The sequence below is a fragment of the Lissotriton vulgaris genome, unplaced genomic scaffold (genome assembly GCF_964263255.1).
Source record: "Lissotriton vulgaris unplaced genomic scaffold, aLisVul1.2 SCAFFOLD_1465, whole genome shotgun sequence".
In the NCBI taxonomy this organism is placed as follows: Eukaryota; Metazoa; Chordata; class Amphibia; order Caudata; family Salamandridae; genus Lissotriton; species Lissotriton vulgaris.
Genome location: NW_028253733.1, coordinates 77,354 through 101,352, shown reverse-complemented (window position 1 = coordinate 101,352; position 23,999 = coordinate 77,354). Strand labels below are relative to the sequence as shown.

Genomic DNA, 23,999 nt, shown 5'->3' with positions numbered 1-23,999 from the left:
TCAACCAAGAGGAGTTCATTCTGCAATGTGTGTGACTTCGAGGGCCTCGACGACTCCGGAACCGACCTTCGGAACCGACGCCTGCTGACGCTATGCTTTAGGAAGCTCAACAAGAGGTCACTGACGCCCTGCATTTCTAAAAGGTACAGTTTGCGGGTCTTCCCAACACCGTAGCTGGCCCGCGACGCCACGGTCAACCAGAACCGTTTGGATTTGTTTGTTCACGACGCCGTGATAGCCCTGGACGGGGCTATTGACTTCAAGGAACTGTTTTTCAAGGTTATTTTGATAACTGAAGATTTCAAAGTACTGTATTGTGGATTCTTTTATTGTTTTTGGTCTTGTCTTAAGTATATAAAAATAGTGGATATTTTTCTAAACTGGTGTGGTTTCCATTTGTAGTGCTTACACTGTATTACTGTTGGTTATGTGCAAATGCTTTACACACTGCCTCTAAGATAAGCCTGACTGCTCATGCCAAGCTACTCAGGGGGTGAGCAGGGGTTATTTTAGGAGTGTAACTCCCCTATCCTGACTAGAGTGGTGGTTTCTGCCTGTCTTTTGCACATACCCTAGCCTACCAAAAATCCCATTTCTAACAAGAGCTTACCAAGGCCAGCAGTTACGGGAGAAATTTGATTGTGTTATCTGGCATTTCACCAAATGCCGCAGATTTTAGTACACCCTAAATTAAGGAGAACTACTGCAAGTCCTAGTTTACCTAGCCTGGATTTATGTGGCCTTCCAAATAATGGCCCATGTAGCAACTACATATTTATATCAAGCAGGAAGTGGGCAGATTGGTAGAGCCTTCTGGCCCTTTTCTCTGTTGAAAGTTTGGTAAAGGCAGAGTATTTCCTCTCTGGTAGTCCTTTGTGCGCGTGTGTCTGATTTTTCTCACCTCCCGTCTGGCTTGACCCTTTCAGTTTCACATCCTTCTTAGACTTTATTGGGCTAAAGGGCTATACTTTTTCACCCTTCCACTTGCTCTCTTTATAGATACACAAGGACAGGTAAAGCCACCGCCATGGCACCTCGTCTACAGTGGTGCAGCAGTAGGCTTGGCTGTGGTCCTGGGGATCTTCCTTGGGGTGCAGCTTGCCCGCCAGCGCAAGCGCAAGCATGGTGCTCTCTGGCTACCTGCTGGGTTCAGTCGCCACCGAGATCCCAATGTCCGTCGCCGGAGGGAGCCAGTGGGCGAGGATGCCATTGGGTTGAAGTAAGTAGATCATCATCTGCAAAGTAAGATCTTTGCACCATCCCACACATTAATGTTGTCCTTTCATCAACCAGCCTCTTCTGCTACCCTGTGCTCTCGTTCACCATCCACCGGATGTTTTCACAAGTTAAGCCTAGTGCCATGCCAAAATCAGCTATTGAGTCTGTCATTGGTGTAACTATCAAACTTCCATCTGTGAATGTTCCTGCACAGCTCCTGTGTTTTCACAATCTCCATAGCCATCTCGTCTTCCCTTATTTTGCCCCTCTCAGACCACTAAGACCAGAGACTGACTGTGAAGAAGATTCAGATGTGTACTCGAGCCCTGAGGATGAAGGCCAGCCCAATGCCAGGAAGGCCAAGGTAAGAGTTCCTAATAGGGACACATGCTATTTTCGAAGAAGGTCATGCTTCAGAGATGGTCCAGATGCTCTATACTCCTGAGTTTGCATTTCATCTCATGACCCAGAGTGGTTTGGGAGCCTTAGTTGACTCTTAAGCTGAAGACCTGCGATACTGAATTTCACCATCACACTCTTGTTCCTAAAGCAATGTCAATCTCTCAATCTAATACCTTCTGGGATCCAGCTATCTGGGGCTAATAATTTTCTACAGACAAGGCCCAATTTCATTACTCAATTAGTCCCTTCACACTGTGTTATTGAATTACTTAACTATATACCAAACTTACCAACATCCAATTTGTATCCTAATTTCTAATATGCCAATTATGGCGATGCGATTTTTATATAGTTGACAGGGTTTGGCAAACTAATACTTGGTTCTAAAATACTCATAAACTAGTAAAGACCACTATTAAAGACAGACTCATTTGTATACTTATAATGTTTATCTAAAAACATGAAATAAATGCTCATCAATACTAACATACAGTACAAATCATAGATCATCACAGAGTAGCAATATTGGAGAAATAATGATAAAAAACAACTCATTTGACAGTGCATTAAGGAGTGGAAAGGCGAAGAGACAAAAGGTTCAGAGACAAATTTCATTTGCAAATGATTATGCAAATTCAGTTTTCTGTCTATACTAACCCAATTGAAATAGGAAAACTACCCTCTTGCCATGAGAGCAGTAAGGCCCCTCAAGAAGAGTTGAAGAGGCAAAGACTAAGTCAGGAATCAGCAGACAGGAACAGCCAGCTCAAGAATAGGAGACAGCAGAACAAGGCCTCCCCTCACGCAGTTAGGAAAGGAAGCCACCGACTAACCAAAATCCCTCCCACTAGGAACCTCATTTATACCCTAAATCCCAGATGTCCAACCCACATTTGTGTCAGAACAGATGATTTCTCTACACATGATTGGTTAAGGAAGGGGGTGTATTGTCACACCACTCTCGCCATGTCCATCTCAGTCAATGTCTTATTGTTTATTTATTCAATTTATTTACTTTCACGCCACTGTCATAATATTCATTTCCTTTATTCCGGTCAGGTAGCAAATTCTGTGTCACATTTATCCACCTGTGCCACATTCTGAGGAAATGCTCCTCCACTCGATGAAGAAATTGTTTCCTCCTGCTAACACTTGGCAGGCACACACGACTTATGAAGGACACTTGTCTTCCACCTTCCCCATCTTGTTCAACGTTATTTTCAGAATTTATTTTCATTTCACTAAAACCATGCTTCTACGGAAAACAAACACAGGCATTATTAATCACTGAAAATGCTGCATTTATCCATGCGCAATCAGAGTGAATAGTATTTTCCTAGCCAATGTTAATAAAGTGCACAAAAGCAGCATTAGTCCTTTTATTTTTCATTTGTCAAGAAGCATTTGTGGCCTACTTCAGTGCTTTTAGTACGCGCTTGCGCAGTTGCATTTTCCTTCACATTAGGCACTTTTCCGCATTCGTTTTCACCGCACACTGATAATACATGTTACTGAGGGTTCAGTTTGAGCAGGTTTTATTTCGCGTTAACCCTGCTCCATCCTTGGTGTAAACCCATTGTCCAGTGCATTCTGGGTTTTGACTTCTGTCCAAAGCGCAAAAAGTTGCCATGACACTCTGTTATTTAACCCTACTTGTTTAGCACACAGCTTTATTATTGCCAACCAACACCAGTTCTTCTCTAGGCCTCCCAGACCTTAAGAGCAAGTGTCCTTTTGGAAAGCATCCTGGTTTTCTAGCAGGCTGCTCCCTTTTCCTGTTACCTCACCTGTCACAGTTAGGAAGGAAAAGGGCTGTACCACATACTTGCTAAGGCTTTTCTCGCCTGTTAACTCTTTCACAGTTGGATGAGGATTCCTCTGTTCTGGATCACCGCCAGTGGACACAGAAGCACATCAAGGCTGGAGTCCACATCCCACAATCCATTGCACTGACACCCCCACAGGAAGACCCTGAGTGCCGTGACGTGGACGTTAGAGGCCCAGGTATGTCAACAGCTCTTACAAGTTACATGAATAATGCAGGTAAGAAGAGGGTGACTGTTGCTCAGCTCATGCAAGGCTTGACTACGGCAACATTCTGTACTTAGGCGCAAACAAATCTGTGATCGGACGACTACAGGTAGTGCAAAATGCAGCGGTCAGGCTACTCTGCAATATTCTGAAGAACTCCGGAGTCTCGATCCATCGTCGGAATCTTCACTGGCTCAGGATCGAAAGCAGAATCCGCTTTAAGGCCCTGAACTATATGTTCAGAATAAAAACAGGGACAGCACCAAAATATCTCCAAACTCTTGCCTACCTCTATACCCCCAAGAGAAACCTCCGGTCGCCGACGGCAGCCTGTTTCTGCATACCAAGGTTCAAACGAGCAAGAACAGGTGGCAGATCCTTTGCCTATCTGGGACCCTCCCTTTGGAACACGCTCCCCCCCTGTATCCGAAAGGAAGAAAATTATGTTAGGTTCAGAAAGCTTGTTAAGACCTGGCTGTTTGAACAATAAACACTCAAAAACCACCTTCCTCTCTGCCATCAAACTAGCTGTGCCTAGGCGCCGGGAAACCCTTTTTGGGTAGCTGTTGCGCCCTATAAATTGATAAAATAAATAAATAAATGCAAATTCTTTGAAGTGCTTCTTTAAAAAGAGCGTTACCTCAATTTCGGCTGACTGCCATTTTAGTCATTCGTGGGCCCAGAGTTTGAGAGTGGAAACTGATGCTGAAGACCTCATCTTAGTGTGGGTGACCATGATGTCTGATGGGCGTAGAACCAAGGACAGCTCATCTTGGCATGTGTGAGACCCATGTGGGTGTAGTTTTGAGTACTTCTGAATTTATAAGTGAAAGTTGATGTAAGTTGTGCCCTCTACAGTACTGGATCATTGGTAGAGTAACATGCTTTGTACACCCCAATAAAGGTTTAAGCATCTCAAACTTATACAATGACAGAACCGAATTTCCTTTTGTAGCAGAGATGTCTAAATAATATTTTGGTGATGTCATTAGGGCTATCAAGATCATGGAAGATACAGCTACTTGACCTTGAGGACTGCAGACTCTGCTCAGCTATTCCCGAGAAAAATCTTCAGTCACTTGATTTGTGGGGAAATCTTTTGATGAGGATTTCCATTTTACTAGTGGTTTGAATAGTAAAGACAGAGAACTTGATGGCTTCTGGTTCTCTACCATTATCGATACTCACACTTTTTTTTGGCAATCTCTTTTTTGATTTTATATTTTCAATACATACAATTTCTGCGCAAGCAGTATCAGACTTTGGTTTGTATCATAGATATGGTACTTGTATGTATGTGTGTCCCAATTACTGTATCCAGGCAGTAGAAATATGATTAAATACAGACTCCTAAGTGTAACCATTACTCACACCTAATCAAACGAGAGAGGAAACGAGGGACATAGAATCAGGATAAATATCATGACCATATAGTTCTAGTTATCTTGTACATCAAATACATTATTACACGTCTATTACTGTTTGCCTTACATTTGATCGTACACAGACAAGGTGATAACATCAGTATCTGCAGATGGCCAGTTGGTGTCCATAGAATAGTCAGTGATGGCAAGTAATAAAGAGAGAATTGCATGAACTAACAAAATAAACCAATAACCATGTGCAACAGATGCTCAGCCCACAGTGTCCCATCATTTCAGGTATAACTTCTTGTGTTGTTCTTAATGCCAGTGGTCACCAGCCACCCCTTCGCCCGTGGCTGTGTGCTAATACACTTACACAAGCAGCTTGTATTCTGTGAGCAAGCGTGTTAGTTACTCACATAGTGTCAGTGGAGTCCCCATTTACCATGTCTGCACCGAGCTGTAAACCAGTATACAGAGCATCCCTGTTTGCTGCAAAGGGAGTCCTGCACAGCCCCAAAGTTTCTTCACGTCTGATGGCGTGGCTTTCCGCCTTCTCCCACGCAAGCATTGAGCCTCGCCAGGCAGCTGTATTGGGAGTGTCCTGTGATTTCCATTTCTTCGTGATCAACCTTTTGGCAACTATCAGCCCTAGGTCCAGATATCTGGAAGTGACCTTCGTGCTGGGTGTCCTGCGGAATTTGTGCAGCAGGTAGGTTGGCCAATCGAAAGATAGCCTGTGACCAGTACAGATGTATAATACTCTGCCACTGCATACCAGTAAGTACCCACCTGGGCAGAGCTCCAGGGCATGTGCACTAGGTCAGCCCCATATTCAGCGCACCACGGACACTCTGCTCCACGCGATGGAAATACTGGTTGATTTTAGCAGGTGTAAGGTATGCCCTGTGGACTACATAGAGCTGTATTTGTCAGAAGCGTACATTCCGAGGTATACAGACCGGACTCTCTAACACTCGGGCTCAATCCGTGTCCATGAGCTCGTGACCCAAGTCCAGCTCCCATTTATGACGGAGTGTTTCCAAGCTAATCGCAGCATGAGTTCTTAGTGAGGCTGCGAACCAGCGCGTTAAGTGTCTACCCGACCCCATGACATGTAAGTACTGCATAGTAAGATTGTTTGTGGTTCTGTAGTGATGTCCCCCCATTTTTGACCGTGAGTGATTATCAATACTCACACTTTTGCAATATTTTACAGTGCAGGCCTGGAATTCTCAGTACTTCAATAACACAGCAGTCTAACCAACTTCATAACAGTCTCTCATCAACCTCATTTAGGCTAAAATCACCTCTGCCAAAGAGTGAAGGAAACCGAAGTCCACCTTCAAGCCATGAAAGATTCATCTGCTGCTCGCTGAGTCAGGGAGCCCTTTGTAGACTTCTTGTTTGATTGAATTGAATTGAATTGAATTGAATTGAATTGATTGATTGCTTCTAAATTATTTTCCTGCTAAAAGAAACTTTTCGACTTTATCTGACAGCTGCAATTTTTTGAACCTTAGAAAGGTTTTAGAAGTGGTGAGACCTTCCTTCTTAGGCTAACCACCTAAGTACCTTTAGGGCCATTCTCTTGCTAAGAGCCAACCCATTACTTCCGCTCCTCTTAAAGGCCAGATTGCAACTTTCCCGACCATACGGTGGACATCTGATCCAGGGTTCTTGGACAGTTTTTCATGACGTGCTTTTCTGTCTCCAGTTTGAGAAACTCCTCCCGTAAGTTGCTTCATGTCCACAAGAGAAGGCCGAACCGCTCCATAAAGATAAAATCTTCAAATGGGAAACAGGTGGAAGAGTCTACACTGATCCCACATTAACAAGAAACCTCCCATTAATGCCAATGGCTTGTTTATGTGGGTTCCAAGGATTTCCAGACAGTTGTGAAGATAGCGATGAAGACCCATGGCACTCTATTTTATTTTTTATTTTTTTTAAGGTTTTGTATAGCGCGAACAAGACCCTTGCGCGTACCAGAGCGCTTTACAGGGCAGGTATAAATAACATACAGTGCGCTTTTCAGGTCCGATATTGGTAGAATACGCATGCATAGAAATAAAAATACTATAGGTTAAGTAAATGAATTAGTGATAGCTATTACATATTCTCAGGTTGCTAAAGAGATCTATGAAACAGTTCAAGTGAATTTAGCCAAGAGAATCAATTTCACTTCTTTTTTGAACGATGCCGTGGATGGGTTCAGTCTTGTTTCTGGGGGCAGGGCATTCCAGATCCTGGGAGCCATTCCTGAGAAGGTACAGTTATATGTTTTCTTCTTGGTAAAACTTGGTGGTTTCAGTAGAAGATTGTGGGAGCTTCTAGTGGTTCTATTCCCACCCGATAGGATCAGTTTCTCCGCTGAGCATCTCGGGGTTTTGTGATGGAATGCCTTGTGTGTTGCTGAGCGAAGGCATGATTGCTTTTTATCTGAATGACCTCATGATGGAGCCTCACACTACAGACTCTGGAGCGCATTATGAGAGAGGCAGACTCTCTCACAAGGAAAGCCACCATCTCAGCTGCAGTTACAGTGAAGTCTGATGAATGCACCATGTTTTTCTGGTTGCGGTGGTGGCAGCGAGATGAGTGCCCAGTGGCATTGCTGCTGTACGTATAGATACAGAATGTCAAAAGCTACTGTTTTATGCACGTATGGAAGGGAGGTTTGGGAACACAACAGAAAACTAATAAACTGCATGTCACAAGGAAGAAGAGTTCAGACCCACTCCAGCAGTAGGTTGAACTCTGGCATTGAGCCGAGAATGCTGGGCCTCCATCAAATGCCTAGCAGTGCAACCTTGAGGCATCAGGGGCCTGAACAGCATGCAGCCACACACAAAAACACAAACACAGGCATGCACACATGCAAGCTTACAACGAATCCCACAGCCTTGCTCTTTCCTATGTACATTCTCCTAGACCCACCGAGAGAGTACTGATAATGTTAAATATTAGTGGAGTCATCAAATGAGCAGTTTGTAGCCCTTGTGGCAGCAACCAGGGGAGACAATGCATAGATAGACACATGAATTGGCAGGGGCTTAACACAGGCCCCCGCAGCCCCTGCAGTGCGCGGGGGCCCCAAGCTCTAGGGGGGCCCCCTCGGCACTGCACTCCGGCCAGAGAGCTCCTAATTGAGCCTGGAGGGGCCCCTCTTCGTGCCGTGCAGGGAGGCCCCCTCAATTTTCGTTACGCTAGTGTGCATTGGTTCATGCATTCAACTCTGCTTGGAGAAATCCAGCACGCCTGTATCAGGAAATGGAAGGGGGCACCTGAATGTTATAGAGTGATGCATCCATTTCATGCTGACCAAGTAGTATGCCACTAGAGAAAATCTATGAAGATGCCACATAGATATTAATTCACATCTTGTACATGTACTGCATGGACTCCAGTGCTCGAGCTGAGGCTCAAGTTAAAAGTTTCAAGGTTTTCCCACCGGGTAGCCACTGCTTTCAATTCCGTTCAAAAGCCGGAGGATCTGTGATATAATCAATGTGGGGGAATAAGTTAGGCACCTGTTGCACTAGTTGAAGGGTTGGTCACCTGGGGAATATTGTCTGTAACACTAGTTTACTGGGTCTGCCCCATGCGTCACCATGAGGGGATTGTTTGAGTATGTATGCATACAGTAATTTCATGTTAATATACTTTCAAGAATGAAACATAACTGTAGCATTGAGGACTTTTGTAGGCCTGATATGTCTATTGTCTTGCCAAGTTAAAGTCAATGATTTTTACAGTAACGTCAGGCAATGTTAAAATGGATTCATGAAGGATACCAACTCTAGAGAGGGAGTGTTAGAGATAAATAATATACTGTTCGGGGGGCTGGTCAGAAAAATGGATGTCATCTCTGTCTTTCAGATTTCACTCTACCGTACTTCTTTGGCAGGTATTTACTGAGCCCTTTCTGCCTCTTCTACCCACAGATGGTGTCACTCCTCTGATGTCAGCAGTTTGCGCAGGGGGAGGTCTAGCGGCCGACGACAGCGAGGATGCCATTTTGGAAGGATCGGCCATGGTCATCGCTGATCTGATTAGTCAAGGTGCAAGCTTGAATGCCCAGACAGACTCAACCTGCGAGACAGCCCTTCACCTGGCAGCGCGATTCTCCCGCGCCGACGCAGCCAAGTGCATGCTGGATGCTGGTGCCGACACCAACCTACAGGACAAGCTGGGACGGACCCCGCTGCACACCGCCATTGCGGCAGATGCTCTTGGTGTCTTCCAGGTACTCACATGATGGCCTGTGTCTGCTGTTCAGAGTCTTAGATCTGGCACCTAACATACTGTGATCCCATAATCAGATCAGCGTTCACCGGGAGGTAGAAGACAGTGGAGAAGAGTTGGAGAGATGAAGCAGGTTGAAGCACTGAATGGCTACTGCAGTGAGCTACTTGGTTGGTGGATACTAGCATAGATGACTGTGCATTGGGTGGTTGGGTGGAAGAGGGATTTGATGAACAGGTGGAAGATCTGGTGGTTAGTTTAGTTAAGTAGCAATTGAATAGTATGGATACACTCATAGATACCTGTAAGGTGAGTGTGTACTCAGATACGTGGTTTGACAACTAGGGACACATTGAATAGCTAAATGGGGTATGAATTAATGGATGAACAGGTAAGAAGGTTAGTGAATGGATAGGTAGTGATTGAGAGTGAGTAGATTATTAGTCGGACATGTTGTTCGGTCCTTCATTGGATGACGTGTTGGGAAAGGTAGATATACTCGCATGTGACTGTTCAAGGGTGGCTGGGTGGATTAGTTGAATACATTGGGTATGTTGTTAAATGCCTGTAATGGTCAGTATGTAGTCAGATACAGTTAGGACTGAATAAATGGATAGATAAGTTATGAATGATTGATTTAACAGATAGGCAGTTAGTAAATAGTGACTGTGAGCGAATATATTACTAGTAGTTTATGTTCAGTTCTTGATTGGATGAATAGTTGGGTAAATGGTGATTAAATATTTACATTTATGTGTACTTTGGTTGGTGGCCATTTTAAGATGCTTGAATTTGTTAATTGATGCCTTTTTAAGTAAACTGCTAGGTAGTTGAGTAACTTGCTAAGTGGGCTGTGGGTTAATGGATGGATGCCTTTTGTGTAAACTGATGCAGAGGTGGTGAGTAAAAGTATTTACATGTAGTGTGTACGAAGAGTGAGTGAATAGTAGTGCATGTTAATGAACAGTTTCCTGGATGGTCACTTACATATTTTGAAGGTTAGCTAGTGAATGAGCATTAAGATGGATAAATAGATAGATAACTTTGTGGATACGTTTGATTAGGGTTTAACAGAGATGGTTGAATGAGAGAGAAGTGAATTGATTGGTCAGTTGGATGAATAGAGAGGTTGTTCTATAAATGCTTAAGAGAGTCGATGAATAACTGAACTAATTGATGGTTCGGTGAATAAGAGTGTGGATCGGTAAGTGAGGTGCTGGGAAGACAGGCTGTTGGTTCAGTGGACAGACAGATGTGAATGATACATAGTTTATTAGATTGTTGTAAAGGTAGATGAATGAGTCAACCAATGAACAAACTGACCTGTTGGCAGCAGCTAGAATTCCTTGAATTCTTAGATAGATTGATTTACAACAGTACATACCAGGGCTTAAAGCAGCTATGTATATTGTGTGGTTCGATTAAATTTTTTGCTCCGCCTTGTCAAGCTAAAATCTTCAAAAGTGTTTTGACTTGTTGAAGTGCATTCGACCAAGGCATTGCAAACCAGCTTGGGTTGACTCACATTTGAGCAGCACCTGCCTTGGGTCCCTTGGGTCCAGCTGCTTGCCACAGGCCTGGAATGCTCTTCCAGCCCTAACTGTTGAGATTTAAAAAAAGTCCATTAAATACCTGCGTGTTCTAGATGTTACTCAGTACTTACTGCATACTCAGTCTGTCGACTGCGCTAAGATAGCCACCTCTTGGGCGAACGCTGTGCTTTATAAATCCATAAGGAAATTAAAATAGAAAAAGTGATTGAATGTGAGGAGTAATGGATGAGTGAATATATGGATGGTCTGATATAAAGCAAGTATTTGAATGGATGTGGATAGCTAAGGGTTGGATGGTGTCCTGACTAGTACTTCATAAGTGGCCTGAAGACACGCCGTAATGACACGAGAATGGGCCTGACACCCCATTGTTGCACTGCAGATCTTGATCCGGTGTCGACAAACAGACCTTGATGCCCGCATGAACGACGGCTCTACTCCACTCATCCTGGCCACTCGCCTGGCCGTAGAGAACATGGTGGAGGAACTCATACACTGCAGTGCCGAGGTCGGGGCCACTGACAACCGAGGTAGGTGCCTTTGCTGTTGGGTGTTGGTCTTTGTCTAGTATGTGCCATGGTGATGTCAATGTCTAAAGTCGAATAGAGGGAGGGAGACAGAGGTAAGGCACTAACCAATGGCTGGGTTTGGGGTGGGTGGGTAATAATGTCACACAGCAGAGAGGGTGGCAGGGTAATGACAGAACAGGATAGTGTCTGTTCATGAGGGGGACACTGCGAACCTGCAGTACGGAATCCTTTCAGATCCGCACGCAGGAGACTGGATACCTCATTCTGACCAAGGACTGGACCGGGAGTGTAGGAAGAAGCAGAGTTTTCCAATGTAGGAGGGGGAAAGGGCTGCGTGGGTGGAGACAAGTTTAATCTGAAGTACAAGAACAGGTGAATTACACATGGCATCCATAGTAAGCTGGAGCAGAAACACCTGCTATGTGTCCTCTGTTCTTTCTACATCACCATCACCGATATCACAGATGGGTATTGGCAATAGTCTACTCAACTTGTTCAAGGCATTCTTGTCATCTGCTTCCTCAGGTGGTCCATTTGAAGTATTCTAAAGATCGATACCAGCGAGCCTGCTGCTCACTCTAAAGTTCAACCTTTGTGTGAGCTCTTCTCCGACGGAAGTTATCAAATTCCATCAGTCTATAGTCCAACATTTGTGTGAGCACTTCTCCACCACAGGTATCGACTTCCATCAGTCTACAGTCCAATCTTTGTGTGAGCGCTTATCCACCATAGGTATCGACTTCTAACACTCTTTAGTCCAAACTGTGGGTGAGCGCTTCTCCACCGCAGGTATCGACATCCATCAGTTTATAGTCCAACCTTTGTGTGAGCTCTTCTCCACTGCAGGTATCAACCTCCACCAGTCCATAGTCCAACCTGAGTGTGTATGAGTATTAACGGGGAAGGCCCTAAACACTCAGGACCTGGGTCCGTGGGTCAGTATAAATAAGGTTTGGTCTGAGTTGAAACAGTATCAAATGATTTCCAACAAACACACACTCACCATAGAGTTTTTTTTAAAAAAGATGAGTCGGAATGAAAATGCAACTTATTCATTTATAAACATTTTGGCATTTTTGATCATGCACGGTCAGATTTGATCCAAAAGCAGCAAAAATTGAAAAAAACATATTATAGTATCTACATGTACTCAAAACAATACATAAGGTATTCATCGGACGTGCTCTCAGAGAAAAGGAGGGAAAGTGAGTGAGTAAGTGAAAGGGACAGGGTAAAGGTGTGGTGACAAAGTGGTTACATCCAAATCGACACTTGAAAAACCTCTACTAGCAGGTTAATGAGCAAAGGTTCCCAAAGTCACATCACACATAGGGAACAAGAGTCCATCGTTTAGTTGGTTCCTATGGTGTGTAAAGTGAAGGCGTAGTTCTACGTTTCGACCCCTGGTTACGCTAAAGGGCTAAAGGAGCACACTCGGATGCAGGACGCCGACGGTGATACAGCACGGCTGTGCGTTCCCGGTTTTCAGCTTAAAGCTATACCGATACATCGAGGATCTATTCACCAGTGCCCATCGGCTGTGTGTTAACCTACATGCCAACACTCTGTGGAGCTCGAGGGAGCCCAGATTTCCCAGACGGAACATTTGATGGCCGTTTTTGACGACGCTCTCCATTTCTCTTCCTGATGAAGACCCCACCATGAGGCTCTGAACTAGCCCTTTAGCGTAACCAGGGGTCGAAACGTAGAACTACGCCTTCACTTTACACACCATAGGAACCAACTAAACGATGGACTCTTGTTCCCTATGTGTGATGTGACTTTGGGAACCTTTGCTCATTAACCTGCTAGTAGAGGTTTTTCAAGTGTCGATTTGGATGTAACCACTTTGTCACCACACCTTTACCCTGTCCCTTTCACTTACTCACTCACTTTCCCTCCTTTTCTCTGAGAGCACGTCCGATGAATACCTTATGTATTGTTTTGAGTACATGTAGATACTATAATATGTTTTTTTCAATTTTTGCTGCTTTTGGATCAAATCTGACCGTGCATGATCAAAAATGCCAAAATGTTTATAAATGAATAAGTTGCATTTTCATTCCGACTCATCTTTTTTAAAAAAAACTCTATGGTGAGTGTGTGTTTGTTGGAAATCATTTGATACTGTTTCAACTCAGACCAAACCTTATTTATACCAACCTGAGTGTGAGCGCTTCTCCACCACAGGTATCAACTTCCATCAGTCTATAGTCCAACCTTTGTGTGAGCGATTATCCACCGTAGGTATCGACTTTTATCAGTCTTTCAGTCCAACCTGTGTGTGAGCTCTAGTCCACCACAGGTATCGACTTCTAACACTCTTTAGTCCAACCTGTGTGTGAGTGCTGCTCCACCACAGGTATCGACTTCCATCAGTCTATAGTCCAACCTTTGTGCGAGCGCTTATCCACCGTAGGTATCGACTTCTATCAGTCTTAAGTCCAACCTGTGTGTGAGCGCTTCTCCACCACAGGTATTGACTTCCATCAGTCTATTGTCCAACCTTTGTATGAGCGCTTATCCACCAAAGGTATCGACTTGTATCAGTTTATAGTCAAACCTATGTGTAAGCGCTTCTCCACCACAGGTATCGACTTCTATCAGTCTATAGTCCAACCTTTGTGTGAGAGTTTATCCACCAAAGGTATCGACTTCTATCAGTCTTTAGTCCAACCTTTGTGTGAGCGCTTCTCCACCTTAGGTATCGACTTCCCTCAGTCTATAGTCCAACCTTTGTGTGAGCGCTTCTCCACTGACTTCCATCAGTCTATAGTCCAACCTGTGTGCGAGTGCTTCTCTACCATAGGTATCGACTTCCATCAGTCTATCGTCTAACCTTTGTGTGAGCGCTTATCCACCGTAGGTATCGATTTCCACCCGTCTATAGTCCACCTGTGTGTGTGCGCTTCTCCACCGCAGGTATCGACTTCCACAGAGTATGTGGACAACACTCTCCTTTAGCTCAAGATTGATCATTTGCACATCTGCTTAGCTCCTTTCAGGCACCGGCTCGCAGATGGCCAACTTGACACTGAATTCTCCCTTTACCCTTCAAAAAGCACTGAAATCCTTCCTCCAGAGTGGACTGCTAAACTGCCGGCCTTAAACACCTAAAAAACAGTCCCCAGCACACGCAAAATTACAATCCACATATAGTCAAATGCCAGTGTTGACACTTAATTTATCTTCTTTTATTGTTTTCTTTTTTTCTTTTATTTGTGTTCATTGTACTAATTCCTCAGCCAACACGTGTTTTGTCTCCAGTTGGACACACTGTCCCGCGCCTTCTTCAAGGCTAAGCAGATAACAAAAAAGTACAAACCATTGTGGGAACCACCAGGAGTTATGTTGCACATTCAAATGATCTCACAGTGACTTCAAAAGCCCAGTCAAAGATTGGATATTTCTTTCTGTTAGAGCACATAGTGGAAACCCATGCATTCCCATAAGTCATCACCACATTTCATCACTCGGAGACTTCACCAATTGAATCAAGATCATAAATTATACAGTGAGAAGGTAAAAATGATTCATCAGTATCGTGGTCCATTCTAGGCGTCCGCATGTGGAAATATGGTCCTAACCTTTACGCATGTCCATCGAGGACAGGCTCGGTGCGTACTGCACTCTCTGTGAAAACATTGGGCATAGAATTACACATGCGGACCAGAAAAGACCTAAAAATAAATGACAGCCATAGAAAATGATTTTCTTTTTCAAGAAAGGCTTTCAGCAGGTTGGTTTCTTCAACCTGGTGAAACTCAGTCTTGCAATGCAATTCATTAACATTAGTTTTCAGCAGATACAAATTCTTTAAACAGTTTTTTCATCCAAAGCACATAAAACCACCAACTCCGGCCAGACACTAACTCTGCTACCTGGGTCTTCAGCCCTGTCACAAGCAACCACCCAGCAAGTGGAACCTCCGGATTTGTTTTGCAGACCTTTGGTCGTTTGTTATAGAAATGTTTTCCTGATGGCAGATGCAGCCTCGTGCACTGTTTGTTTGCTGTATGAAGATACTTGTTTCTCTCCTTCCCTTTCTCCCTGTTTGTGATCAAGGCTTGCACCATTTGCACAGTTTTGGAATCCCATCTCTGTACAAATTGTCTTTTATCATTTTGCATATGTGGCCTCCAGAACTGCATACCCAGATCCACACAAGCCCTCCTGTTCAGGAGCAGCATTACAAAATGGGCCCTGAGAGAAAAACGCAGTACTCTTGTAATAACCTCTGGGGCTGGAGACATGACTCAAGATGTGGCCTTCTGAGCTTGAAAATACTCTAGGTGCGAGTTTACGACCAAATCTCCACACTCTAGAACAGCGGTTCTACACCTTTTGGCTTCTTGGAACCCCACTGAATCATTAGTGGAATACGGGAACTCCACGAAGTCATTATTAGAAGCCAAGCCTAAGTCATTGGAACCCAGGCCTAAGCAATTGGAAGCCAGGCCTAAGCGGAAGCCAGGCCTAAGCAATTTGTATGATATGAACCTCAGAAATATACAATTCAAGTATGAACCCAGCAAATGCCCAGCTATTGAAATATTTTGTGTGATTCACAATCAAATATAGACAAAGTTTTACAATTGTCTATGTTGCTTCTTTATAAGTATTTACTTTATTCATTTTAATTTATTAATTTTAGTATTATTTAATTTTGTAAATCAGTCACAAGCCCCCGGAGTAGGCCTTGTAGCACAAGGTAAGAACCTCTGCTCTATAAGGTGCCGCTCGAATGGAACACAGTACTTCCAGTGTAAGGTCCGTACCCTGGCTAAATGCTCCAGACATGGCCTCCAGAACGGAAGATATTATTTATTTATTTATAAAGTTTTATATAGCCCGAACCAGATCCAGAAGGATATCAGATGCCAGAGACACTGGTCCGTTGAGTCTGACATGAGAGTGATGGTGCCCCAGCCCAAACTGTTGTTTACTGGTGACCTGTTCTTTGTAGAACCAGGATGTCAGGCTTCTCAGAATACTCGTAGTTGGGTGAGGGGGGGAAATAGACATTTAGACAATAGTTATTGTGCATAGTGGGCTTCAGGGAGGAAAGAAGCGGGAAGCCGGAGTGTGGCAATCTCCATGGCAACACTTCCTGAGGCGGTATGTTTCCAGGGGTGACTACTTCCTGTAATACAAACACAGAGCTGAGAAAGCAGAGACTGTCTTGGAGAAAGACCAACCGGCCAAGGCCTTTTCTTGGGATTCCTGGGGCAGCCAGTGGTTACTGGAAAGCATCCTGTTCCAAGTGGTTTACTTTGGGCACTTCGCGGGAGCAGCAGACTCGAGCAGTCAAGGATTGCTTCAGGAGGCTGTTTTGTCTCGAAAACAGACACAGCATGACACAATAAAACAGCACGCAAAAAACTCAGGGGCAGATTTACGAGTTCTGGCGCATCTCTGCAAATCTGCAGGGATGCGCCAGAACAGATGCGACACGCAATTCCCTCCCTGCGCCACCAAAAATGCGTTGCATTTACAATGTGGCGTAAGGGCGGCGCATTGCTAGAGTTGTGTCGCAAGCACGACACTGCTCCAGCAATGCTCAAGGGCGCCCTATGCCTAACATGCTGCATCACTCCTTACGCCTGCTTCAAGCAGGCCCAGGGTATTGACGCAGCATGGTCATAAAAGTGACTCCGTGAAATCTTGTAGATTTTACTGCATCACTTTTACGAGGCGTTCCTGCGACGGAATGCCCACCCTGCACCGGAAACGCCCACATGAAACTTAACGCAGGTTTCATGTGATGCAGGGCTTTACCACGTGAAGCATCTTCCTAGATGCATCCCATTGTAAATAAGGCGCAACATGGCGCATGGTTTACGCCGCCGCTGCCAACGGCGGCATAAATGTGGCGCATGGGGCTTGCAAATCTGCCCCTCAATGTCCAGCTAGTGCTATGACTTCAAAAAAGAATGGAACTCAATCAGAGTTAAGTAAAAAGGGCAACTCATTAACATTGGTATTTTGATAGAAAACAGGGCTTGGGTACTACTGTCTGGGATCACAATACAAACCCACCATCTTTCTTTTGTTCATGGCCAAGATGCTAGGTTTTATATAACATGGAGACTTGTGTGCTGCATTGCCTTGGGGATGGAGTCTGGGAGTACTCAGTTATCTTTGGGGGTCCACAGGATAGCTCAGGTGTTTGAAAGCAAAGGTGTTGTCTGGGACCACAGGTACCAGTCAACAAGATACAACCTACCAACTTTGGTATACCTTCATGCCCTGATTTTGCTTGCATCAAAAGTAAACATGAGCAATATACTATGTATTATAAAAGGGCTAATAAACTGCATTATGGGAGAAATAGGGAGCGAGAGTAAAAAAAAAACACCAGGATTTCATGTTAAGCCAGATCAACTAAAGCTGTGCAACCTGGCTTTATCTGCAAATCCAGTGCCAAATGAAACCAGGTGCAAACTGTGAGCAAGCTGAATATCTCTTGATACTTCCATGGGGCTTACCCTCAGTGGTTGTTTGCACTTTTAAATGTGTACTGTGGGGTGTTTTTTTAAATACACTGCTCGGTCTCCTTTCACTGTGGAGCGATGCTTTGGCGTTGCGGCAACATGGCGTTTTATTGATCATACTAAATATGAAGGTGCACTGTTGTCTCCTGTTTGAGCGATACAACATTGTATGCTTTCACTCTGCTCTACCTGATTTATAGTATATCAGTGCCTCTAACGGCCTGATTCATGAAAGACCCGTTTTGCGAGTCTCTAATAGCGATTCATAAGGAATCGCTATTACAGGCTCGCAAAACGGGATTCATGTAGGAATATGCAAAAAAAATGCGATTCCTACTAATTCCTTATTTGCGATTAGCAAATTGCTAATCGCAAATAAGGAATAATTCCCCATTCATTCCTATGGGCCAAAAGGCCCATAGGAATGAATGGGGAGTATTCCTTATTTGCGATTAGCAATTAGCTAATCGCAAATAAGATAGCGATTGAAAGGGTGCCAGGGGTGTCCAAAGGACACCCTGTAGCACCCCTTAAATGCTAATATGAACAGGGGTTGCGCACACACATGTCCAGAGGACATGTATGTGTGCAACATGCAACTCAGAAAAATGCTTTTAAAAGCATTTTTCTGAGTTTTCGCTATTTACCACGAGGTTTGACCTCGCGGTAAATAGCGGCCCGAAATTGCGATTTCGCAATTTGTAAATGGATGATGAATTGCATTTAAGGAATCTCAAATAGAGATTTCTTAAATGTAATCCATCGCAAATTTGCGAAAACGCTATTACCGATTTTTGCATTTGGGATGATGAATCCCAAATGCAAAAATCTCACTCGCAAAGGTCCAGATTCTCAGAATCTGGCCCTTTGCGAGCGCTATTCACCTTAATGAATCAGGCTGTAAGTTCAGTGTTACTGGCCCTAGAGACCACCTAGTAACTCAGTATGCCGAGTTGCTAGTAAATAATCAAAATTTCTCTCTAAACCAAAACAGACAATAACCAAATAAGGGTACCATCACATATTTTATTTATTTATTTATAAAGTTTTATATAGCGCGAACTTGATCCCGAAGGATATCAGAGCGCTTTACAATTTGTGGCAAAGGTAACAAATCAAAACATGAGCCTAACATGGGGAATCTAATAGGCATTGAATCAACTAGTACAAACATAACAGCTCAATATAATCTGAGTGCACGTGTAGGAATGGGCTATGCGATGGAGCATAGAGAGAAAAGAAGAGTACGTACAATAATCATATACAGGAATAATAACCAGTACCCAAAACAATAATCAAAACAGGGGTCAAATGGGGAGTCTAAAGGGCATTGAATCAAATTTTTGAACATCTAACAGATCATTTATACACCAGGGTGAACGAAGAATGTGCTAGAGGATGGAGCATAATGACTTAAGGGGAGTAAATTCAATAATCATGTACAGAAACAATAACCAAAACAAAAATAATGATCATATACAAGAATAATAACCTATACTATAGTATGTCCAATGTGCTTAGAGCTAAAAATTCCCCCTCATTTTGAGGTAAGATTGCTGTTTGTTTTACTCCTGAGGCGGAAGCCGGGAGGTGTGCTGAGTGAACTGCTGAATTGTGTGTGTGTACCCTCATGTTGGTTGTGTTCACGGATTTTATTGTGGCGCTTCCAATATTTTAACTGATTCTCTTTTACTCACGGCCAAATTGTTATTTTGCACTCTGCTACCATCAAGGTAGTTTTAATCCTCCATTTCCCGCACCCACGGTTCTCAGACGATTCAGTTGCTGAGTTCCTCGGTCCCGGGCTGCGCAAATCGGCAGCGGCCATCTTGGGTGGGACACCTCTCACTCGGCACTCTAGTCGTCAGTACATAAGGATACGGGCATGACTCCGCGAATCGGACGCGCCGCAATCGCGCCGGAGTCGAGCCAGAGTCCAGCCCGTCTGCGCCTTTCAGCGACAAGGAAGCGCCAGGGGCCAGGGAGGCTGGCCCTATACACATTCAAGCTCCAGGTGAAACATTGTATACCATATCCGCCTTAAAAGCCCTCAAACCTCCTTGGCGGTCTTGCCATTACACTTATGCCCCGAACCTGCTCCTGAATATCCCTGACTGTGGATGTAACAAGAGAGGTAATCAGAATAACTTCCCGGACACCACCCATAAGCGGGTCTCCCCTAGGAGGCCAGGTCTCCCCCTTCTGCTAATTATTCAGGTTTTCTTATCAATACCCGCTCATTAGTTAAAAACAATGTCACTTTCAGGGAATTCATTTTGGGAAAAAACCCCACCTGGGTCTTTATTACTGAAACTTGGGCTATGGACTCCTCTGAGCACGACCTAATAAATGCGATTCCGGAAGGCTATGCCTTGGACAGAATGAATAGAGTTGGTCGTATGGGAGGGGGGCTGGGGATTCTGTATCACATCTCGACAAGATATCGAATCGATCACCTGTCCTCCCCGTCTGACCCCTTCCAGGCCTTGTACTTTGCCTTAAACCCCTCCCCCTCTGTGTCCTTTACTGGGATCCTGATCTATAGGCCCCGGGGCCCCAGGTCCGCTTTCAGTCTTGGACTTCTTAAGACCTTGGAACCCTACATGGACAGACCCAACTTCACTATTCTTGGGGACTTCAATTTTCATTTGGAGAACTCCAATTCCTCTGATACTGTCCACTTGCTGGACGCCCTCGCCTCCTGTGTACTGCCTCAGATAGTGGGGAGTCCGACCCACCTAGCTGGGCACACTCTGGACGGGGTTTTCACCAACGATCCCCGGCTTCAGATGGCTTTCCCCTTCCCCTGTCTTGGTCGGACCATCTGGCCGTTCACCTCGGTCTTGTTCTTCCCCCCTCTACTGTGCCCCAGTTGGATATCAACAAGTGGGAATCGAGGAGGAACTTCAGGGGATTAAACAACGATACACTTATCCCCTTCATGTCCAATATCAAGCCTCTGTTAGGAAGGGATGCCAATGCTGCGGCCCTTGATCTGTCAAACACTTTGGTAGGTGCCATTGAATCCCTAGCACCGGCTAAGCAACACTACTCTGCCAGAAAACGGCCCTCTGCCCCCTGGTTCTCAGACTCCCTTAGGGTCCTTAGACAGGTATGTAGGAAACAAGAAAGACTTTGGAGGCTACACCTGAACCCCATTGAGAAGGACAAACACAAAAGACTTCTCAAGGGCTATAAAGCTGCGGTTTTGGCAGAAAAGAAGGCGCATTTCGCCAAACTGACTGCTTTACTCAGCTCCCCTAGGGACCTGTTTAAAATAGTTGACACCCTGTCCCTCCTTCAGTCACCTGACCCTATAGTCGCTCCCCAAGAACTGTGTGATCAGATTTCCACCTTCTTCCATGCTAAGATCATGGACATCTACACAGACTTGGAAGCTCTCAACCTTAGCCCTGGTAGCCCCGTCTCGCTTGTCGTATCTCCTTTGGAAAATCAGATGCCCGAACCCCGTTGCCTCTTCACTCACTTTCCCCTCCTCACTCCCGAGCTTCTTAGTTCGCACCTAGACAAACTTAAGTCCGGATCCCCGCTTGACCCCTGTCCTCTGAAAATTCTCAAAGAGTGCAGGAAGGTAATATTACCCCCCCTTGCTGAGGTCATGAATCTAGCAATCTTGAAAGGCGTCTATCCCCTTCCTTGGAAACTGGCCATTGTCAAGCCTCTACTGAAGAAACCTACTCTGAACCCTGGGACATTGAAAAACCTCCGCCCCATTTCTCTCCTCCCTGTCCCTGCCAAGTTACTAGAGGCACACCTTAACCATCATCTGAGTACCTTTCTAGATAGCTCCAGCTCTTTGGATCCATCTCAGCATGGCTTCCGGAAGGCTCACAGCACTGAGTCGGCGCTCACAGTGGTTGTCGACAGTATCCGCACTAAGGTCGACAGTGGCCAGATTGCTTTACTGGTGCTGTTAGACCTTACTGCGGCCTTCAACACCCTGTCTCCTTCCATCTTAGCTAGCCGCCTCAGTAAGTTGGGAGTGGCCGGTCCAGCACTCAGCCTCCTAACTTCCTTCCTTGACCAGCGGAAGCAAAGGGTGAAGCTGGGCGATTTTCTCTCGCCAGTCAAACCTGTGAAGTGTGGGGTCCCCCAGGGCTCTTCCTTGAGCCCCACGCTCTTTAACATCTACGTGGCCCCACTCGCCAGGCTTGTAAGATCCTTTGGGCTGGAAGTTCTTTCCTACGCCGACGACACCCAGATTGTGGTCTCCATATCTCAATCTGTGAACATAGCGGCCTTAAATTTCAAAAACTGTATGGAGGCAGTCGCAGGCTGGATGGTTCAGAACTTCCTCAAGCTAAATGGGGAGAAAACAGAGGTTCTCATTTTTGGAGGCAAACACGAGACCTGGTCAATGGACTGGCGGCCCTCTGCCCTTGGAGTCTGTCCAACGCCCTCTAATTCGGCCCGAAATCTGGGTGTTATCCTGGACACCACCCATACCCTTGACAAACAGGTTAGCAGGACTGTTTCGACCAGCTGTGGGGCCCTAAGAATTTTAAGAAAAATCACCCACAATCTCTCCCTAGAAGCACGCAAACAGGTCGCGGTGGCTCTTATAGCCTCCCGGCTGGACTACTGCAATGCACTATATCTAGGCATTAACAACGGCTTGGTCCAACGTCTTCAGATTGTGCAAAACGCAGCGGCCCACTTTGTTGTAGAAGCCCCGAAACGTGCGTCCGGCACCGCCATCAGGAGGAACCTGCACTGGCTCCCCATTCAGGCCAGGATTAATTTCAAGGCCTTCTGCCTTATGCACCACGCCCTAAATGGGACTGGGCCAGAAGACATTCGTTCCCTCGTGTCCCTTTATTTCCCCGGCAGGGCTCTTCGTTCTGCCAATAAAAATCTCCTGGCTGTTCCCCGAGTCTTCAAGGCCAGATGGGGTGGAAGGGCCTTCCGTTCCCTCGCACCCAAACTGTGGAACACGCTCCCTGATGACCTCAAGGGGCTTGCCTCTCACGCCCTTTTCCGTAAAGCACTCAAGACCTGGCTTTTCCGAGAAGCCTACCTATGATCTGCCCACCTCTTTCCCAAACAGTTGTACCATCTTTTAGCGCCTTGATGCCTACAGGTTTAGTTGCGCTCTACAAATCCAAATTCATTCATAAGATCTTGTTCATGAGGAATTATTTTGCTTCCAGTTTGAAAGCAGTCTTGGAAGAGATCCCCTGAATTTCCGGTGGAAGAGAGTTCCAAATTTTAGGAGCGGTGCCAGAAGCTCGTTGGCATGTTCTCTTTTTGCGGAAGATCGGTGGTTTTAAGAGGAGGGAATTAGCACTCCTTGATAGTCTACCCCCCTCCCCCCACCCAGATAGTTCTAGTTTTTGTGCTAGGTAGATGGGGGGTTTGAAGTGGAGGGCTTTGTGTGATAGGCAGGCAACCTTCTGTTGAATTCTAGCTGCGTAGGGTAGCCAGTTTAGCGATTTTAAAACCAGGGAGATGTGTGCATTTCGCTTGGTGCCCGTGATCAATCTGGCCGCAGCATTCAGAGAAACCTTTAAAATAGTGCCCTGAGCCTCGGCGTTCAGTTTCAGGTAGTTGTAAAAGACAGTAGGGTTCACCCTATGCTCTTGCCCTTGCCTCCATAGGTGAAAGCAGTAGGGTCACCCTGCTCTCTTACCCTTGTTTCCATAGATGAAAGCAGTAGGGTCACCCTGCTCTATTCCCCTTGTCTCCACAGGTAAATGACAGTAGGGTCTTCCTGCTCTCTTACCCTTCTCCCCACAGGTAATAGACAGTAGGACTCACCCTTCTCTTTTGCCCTCTCTCCACAGGTAAATCTGCCCTGCACTGGGCCGCCGCTGTGAACAACGTAAGGGCCGCCCTTTCCCTCATTCGGAGCGGGGCCAACAAGGATGCGCAGGACAGCCGGGTAAGGACAGACAAACTCCCTGGGCGAAGAAACAAAAAGGAAACATTGCCCAGAGGAACCTAAAAGGGTTTGCAAAGGATGGAGTATTCCAGTTCTAACTTGACCGACCTTTCTTTAAAAACTCTATTTGTCGCAGTCACAAATGCCAGCCAATCAGAAATATGTATCTTCCAAATGACGGCCAATTATAAAGCTCTGTTTTCAGCTCATGCTTTAGCACCTAACCATAAAACTGTGTATCCTTTTTAGAGCCTTAA

General features: G+C 45.2%; 1 protein-coding gene across 1 annotated transcript in view; it reads left to right on the top strand.

Annotated features, from left to right (window-relative positions):
* LOC147660783 (neurogenic locus notch homolog protein 1-like) overlaps positions 1-23,999 on the top strand; it is a 415,745-nt gene that overhangs the window by 367,481 nt on the left and 24,265 nt on the right. The window contains exons 28-33 of the mRNA XM_086951469.1: positions 1,000-1,219; positions 1,492-1,582; positions 3,483-3,624; positions 8,963-9,264; positions 11,199-11,346; positions 23,645-23,742. Coding sequence (XP_086807595.1) covers positions 1,000-1,219; positions 1,492-1,582; positions 3,483-3,624; positions 8,963-9,264; positions 11,199-11,346; positions 23,645-23,742 — 1,001 coding nt within the window. The remainder of the gene's footprint in view (positions 1-999; positions 1,220-1,491; positions 1,583-3,482; positions 3,625-8,962; positions 9,265-11,198; positions 11,347-23,644; positions 23,743-23,999) is intronic.